Below are 5,300 nucleotides of genomic sequence, written 5' to 3' on the forward strand. Positions count from 1 at the left end.
CCTACGCATGAGTGTCAAGCTACAACTGAGGACGCCAACGTTGTGGGGAACTTTAATAGAGGAAACTACCAAGGTCTATACAACTTTAATGCTATGGGTCAAAGACATCTAGGTTTTTTGTGGATTTCACCTAATGGGAGCTTGAACTCATGGCAGCAAAATAATCTCAGACTCAGGGTCAGGGACCACCAGGTTTTCAGAACCAGCAGAGGCAGCAGTACCAACCACCACAGCTAAATCAGTCAAATATGGAAGATCTCATGAAGGCATCCATCAACAAAATTGATGAAAAATTTATGACTCTGGGCACAGCTATCCGGAATTTAGAAAGACAAATGGGATAGATTGCAAATTTGTTGTTTGAGAGGGCTCATGGGACTCTTCCTTCTGACACTGAAAAGAACCCAAAGGAAACAATCAAAGATGTGTCTCTGAGAAGTGGAAAAGTGTTGACTGACCTAATAGTGAAGGCTAAACCTGAGGTGGTTAACAAGCAGACTGAGACACCAGCAGAGAAGAAGAATGAAGAGAAAAAAGGCCAGAGTAGTGGAGTACAAAAGGAGATTGAAGAAAGTAGGCACATACCAGATCTACCCTTCCCTCAAAAGATGAAGCGGGAGAAACTTGACAAATGTTTTGGGTGATTCCTGGAGATGCTCAAGAAACTTTATGTAAGCATTCCCTTCACAGAGGTACTCATTCAGATGCCCGCTTATGCTAAGTTTTTGAAGGAAATTCTATCTAGCATGAGAAAATTAGAGAAAATGATAGTGGTCAAGCTAAATTCCCACTGTAGTGCGATATTGCAAAACAAAATTCCCCAAAAGTGCGAGAATCCTGGAAACTTAACCATACCATGCTCGTTAGGGAGTGAAAAGTTTGACAAGGCCCTCTGTGATTCTAGGGCATCTATAAGTCTAATGCCTTTATCTGTATTCAGGAAACTAGAAGGTGAGCTTGGAGTGATCAAATCTGTACCAGTATCCCTACAACTGGCCAACCAAACCACTATTCTACCTGAGGGAATCATTGAAGATATTCTAGTACGGGTGGACAAGTTTGTGTTCCCCGTAGACTTTATTGTGGTGGATATGGAGGTGAACAAGGAGGTGCCTCTTATTCTGGGGAGGCCATTTTTATGTACAGGAAGAGCTATCCTTGATATCTATAAGGGCCAGCTTATGCTCAGAGTGGGCAATGAAAAAGTGGTGTTTCAGATAAAGAGGATAATGAAATACCCCAGCGATGAGGTGTCCGCCTACTTATGTTTCAAGCTAGATATTGTAAGGGAATTGGCTGAAAAATACAAGTTAGACAAGCTTGTGGGACACACTTTGGAGAAGTGTATTACTCAGTCTAGCACAGTGGAGGATGAAGATCCTGAAATAAAGAAAGAGGCTAAAGCTCTTGAAACTGAAAATCAAGTGGTTAATGAGGAGGAACTAAAAGAGGAGGCTTCTAAGCCTAATGTGGAATTGAAAGTCCTACCCACTCACTTGAAATATGCCTTTCTTGAAACTAACAATTTTCCCATGATTGTTTCTTCAGACTTGACAGGTACACATGAGCAAAAGCTGGTGGAGCTGCTGAAAAAGCATAAGAAGGCCATTGACTGGGACATAGCTGATATTCAAGGAATCAATCCAGCCATTTGCATGCACAAAATCTTGTTGGAAGAAAATAGCAAGCCAGTGGTGCAGTCCAACGTATGTTAAACAAGAAACTGGAGGAGGTAGTGCACAAGGAGATTATCAAATTGCTAGATGCGGGAGTGATCTTCCCCATCTCTGACATTCAGTGGATCAGTCCAGTGCAAGTTGTACTGAAGAAGGGAGCATAACAATGGTGAAACATGAAGACAATGAGTTAATCCCCACAAGAACAGTCACTGGATGGAGAATGTGCATCGACTATAGAAGGCTGAATGATGCAATAAGGAAAGACCACTTCCCACTCCCTTTTATCAATCAAATGCTTGAGAAGGTGGCTGGACACGGATGGTACTTCTTCCTGGATTTGTATTCAGGCTACAATCGGATACCCATTGCCCAGAAGATGTTGAGAAAACCACATTCACTTGCCCATCAGGTATTTTTGCTTACAGGAGGATGTCGTTTGGGCTGTGTAATGCACCTGCCACTTTTCAGAGGTGCATGATGTCTATATTCTCCAATTTAAACGGGAAGTGTCTAGAGGTGTTCATGGATGATTTCACCCTTTTTGGTTATGACTTTGAGGATTGCTTGATGAATTTGAAGCTCGTGCTTGAACGTTGTGAAGCCATTCACTGGTTCTTAACTGGGAGAAGTGTCACTTCATGGTGAATGAGAGAATTGTCCTGGACCACAAAGTAACTGCTCGTGGAATTGAAGTCGACAGAGCTAAGGTTGATGTTATTCTAGGCTCCCTCTCCCGACTTCGGTAAAGAGCATAAGAAGCTTCTTGGGACATGCTGGGTTCTATAAGAGGTTCATCAACAACTTTTTCAGCATTACCAAGCCGTTAACAACATTACTAGCGAAAGATGCCAAGTTTATTTTCAATGTGGAGTGCTTAAGAGCATTCGAATTGATAAAGGAAAAGGTTTTTAGTGCTCCTATTATGGTGACACCTGATTGGAGCCAGCCATTTGAGATGATGTGTGATGCTAGTGATGTAGGTGTGGGAGCAATTCTAGGGCAACGAAAAGATAAAATATTTGGGCCCATCTACTATGCAAGCAGGACATTGAATGATGCTCAAGTAAATTATGCCACTACTGAGAAAGAGTTTTTTGATGTGGTCTTTTCTTTTGACAAGTTTAGATCATACCTTGTGGGAAGTAAGGTGATTGTACACACTGATCATTCAGCGTTGAAATACAAGTTGAGTAAGAAGGAATCCAAGCTGCGTCTGATGCGGTGGGTGTTGTTGATCCAAGAGTTTCACTTGGAGATAAAAGACAGGAAGGGCACAAAAAATCAAGTCGAAGATCATCTATCTCGACTTGAGAAACCTCCAGTTGAAATAGTCGGAATAAGGGAAGAGTTCGCTGATGAACAGATTTTCTCCACAGTCGCGGTCTCCGAATGGCCGCCTTGGTATGTGGATATAGCCAACTTTTTGGCTAGTGGATGGTTGCCCCATGACCTCACTCATGATCAAAGACGGAAGCTTCAAAGTGAGGTAAAAAGTTATTTTTGGGATGACCCTTTCTTGTTTAAATTGTGTGCAGATAGTGTGATTCGAAGATGTGTTCCTGAAGGAGAAATGGCAAGCATTCTGTCTCATTGCCATGATGGAGTAGCTAGAGGACACTATGGTGGAAATCGAACTGCAGCAAAGGTCATGGAAGCCGATTTCTTTTGGACTACTCTTTACAGAGATGCAGGGCGTATGTAGCTGCATGTGACAAGTGTTAGAGAGCGGGTAATAATAGCAAGAGGGACAAAATGCCTCTCCACTCCATTCTGGTATGTGAAATTTTTTGACGTTCTGGGCATTGACTTCATAGGTCCATTCCCAATGTCGCATTCTCATGAGTACATCCTAGTAGCCGTTGACTACGTCTTTAAATGGGTCGAAGAAATTCTTACTAGGACCAATGATGCTCAGGTGGTGTGTGAGTTTTTGTGGAAAAACATCTTTTCCCGTTTTGGGATACCTCGAGTGATTATCAGTGACAATGGGCCACACTTTGTGAATAAACAGTTTGTTGCGTTGTTGTCCAAGTATGGGGTCACACACAAAACAGGAACCCGTTACCATGCACAAACTAGTGGGCAAGTCAAAGTGGCCAACCTAGAACTTAAATGAATTCTTAAAAAGACGGTTAGTGCTTCTCATAAAGATTGGTCTATCAAGCTGGATGAAACCCTATGAGCGTATAGAACTGCGTTCAAAACAAACATAGGAACTTTGCCATTCAAATTAGTGTATGGAAAGTCATGTCTCCTACCTTTTGAGATAGAACATAAGGCTTATTGGGCAATTGAGATGCTTAATCTTGATCTTAGTCTTGCAGGTGACCACAGGTTGGGGCAGATGAATGAATTTGAAGAGTTCAGATTAGACACGTATGAAAGTGTGTGGATCTTCAAGGAAAAGACTAAAAGGTGGCATGATCGTTTGATTAAGCCAAAGGAGTTTCATGAAGGAGACAGAGTCCTACTGTGCAATAGTAGACTCCGATTATTTCCCAGAAAATTCAAGTCTAGATCGACAGGACCATATGTGGTGAAACATGTATCACCATATGGGGCAATTGAGATCCAGAACCAAGACGGAACAGAAAGCTTCAACGTAAATGGGCACATATTAAAACCGTATCTCATTGGGGGATCTGCACAGCAATCCTCGAGCATCAAAATCAATTGAGGATTCCCGGTTGAGTCAAGCTAACGACTATAACTCATAACTACCTCTAACCCTTCTGCTAGTTAGATTTTCTTTTTTATTCAAATTCACTTTTGTTCACAGCATAGAATAGATAAAAATTAGTGTATACTATGGTATAGTAGGTACAAGAAGGCACATGACGTGAAAGGTAAAAAAAACATGTGCAGTCACGCAATGACCGTACATATGGCGGTGCATTTTAAGACACCCCACTGCCCTACATGCACAGCCGCGCACTGACCGTGCATATGGCCATGCATTTTCATCCCTACACTTCCTCACGTGCGCGAACGGGCACTGACCGCGCACAGGTGAGCTCTTTTTGTTTTTCTTTTTTTGGTTAAATTTTGGACCCCCCCCCCCCCTTTTCTAAACTACCCTAATTTCGGACCCCTTCCCCTTTTTTTAAACACCCCCAATTTCAAAATCCTCCATTTTCCCTTCTTCTAAACAACCCTAACCCTACTTCCTTCTCTCATCTCTTCTCTTAAGCCTCCAATCCTACCATTAATTCACAGTGCCCTCTTCCCTTTTTTCCTCTCCCCACATCCTCACATGTTTTCCCTCAGGTAAGTGAGATGTTTTCTCCCTCTTAGTTTAGTTTATTCTTTTTCATTTTCTTGTGTTGTAGTAGATTTTTGTTAGTTCTTTCTTTCTAGTTATATTCGTTTTCTTATGGGGTAGGAGTTGAATTTCACCATGGATGGTTTGGTGTGACATTGGTGTATCATTCGTCTAATTGGGGCTAAATATTATTTTGTGTAGGGGTTCGTCTGAACTGTGCATATCAGATGTTCGTATAAATGTCACAAAGAGTTTGAGAGTGTAATTTTGTGACCAAGTGCGCTGGTGAAGTCTGAGTAACCTCTCTTGATTCACCAATTGCGCCTTTAGCTGATATTTGGTGTTTGTTACAGGTATTA

At 41.9% G+C, this 5,300-nt stretch overlaps 1 protein-coding gene across 1 annotated transcript; it reads left to right on the forward strand.

The window, feature by feature from the left end:
• Window positions 1-653: 653 nt before the first annotated feature.
• On the forward strand, window positions 654-4,356 carry LOC109239071. Its single transcript, XM_019405577.1, has 5 exons — window positions 654-1,706; window positions 1,807-2,088; window positions 2,148-2,290; window positions 2,403-3,373; window positions 4,004-4,356. The coding sequence occupies exons 1-5, from the start codon at window positions 654-656 to the stop codon at window positions 4,354-4,356; spliced, it is 2,802 nt and encodes a 933-aa protein (XP_019261122.1).
• Window positions 4,357-5,300: the final 944 nt, after the last annotated feature.

The sequence above is a fragment of the Nicotiana attenuata genome, unplaced genomic scaffold (genome assembly GCF_001879085.1).
Source record: "Nicotiana attenuata strain UT unplaced genomic scaffold, NIATTr2, whole genome shotgun sequence".
Taxonomy (NCBI): domain Eukaryota; kingdom Viridiplantae; phylum Streptophyta; class Magnoliopsida; order Solanales; family Solanaceae; genus Nicotiana; species Nicotiana attenuata.

Excerpts from the sequence above, each read along its gene's own strand:
- LOC109239071 (XM_019405577.1), top strand. The coding sequence starts at position 654 with ATGCTCAAGAAACTTTATGTAAGCATTCCCTTCACAGAGGTACTCATT. Across the intron at positions 2,089-2,147 it reads CACATTCACTTGCCCATCAG|AGGTGCATGATGTCTATATT; the intron begins GTATTTTTGCTT and ends GCCACTTTTCAG. Across the intron at positions 2,291-2,402 it reads CGTTGTGAAGCCATTCACTG|GCTCCCTCTCCCGACTTCGG; the intron begins GTTCTTAACTGG and ends ATGTTATTCTAG.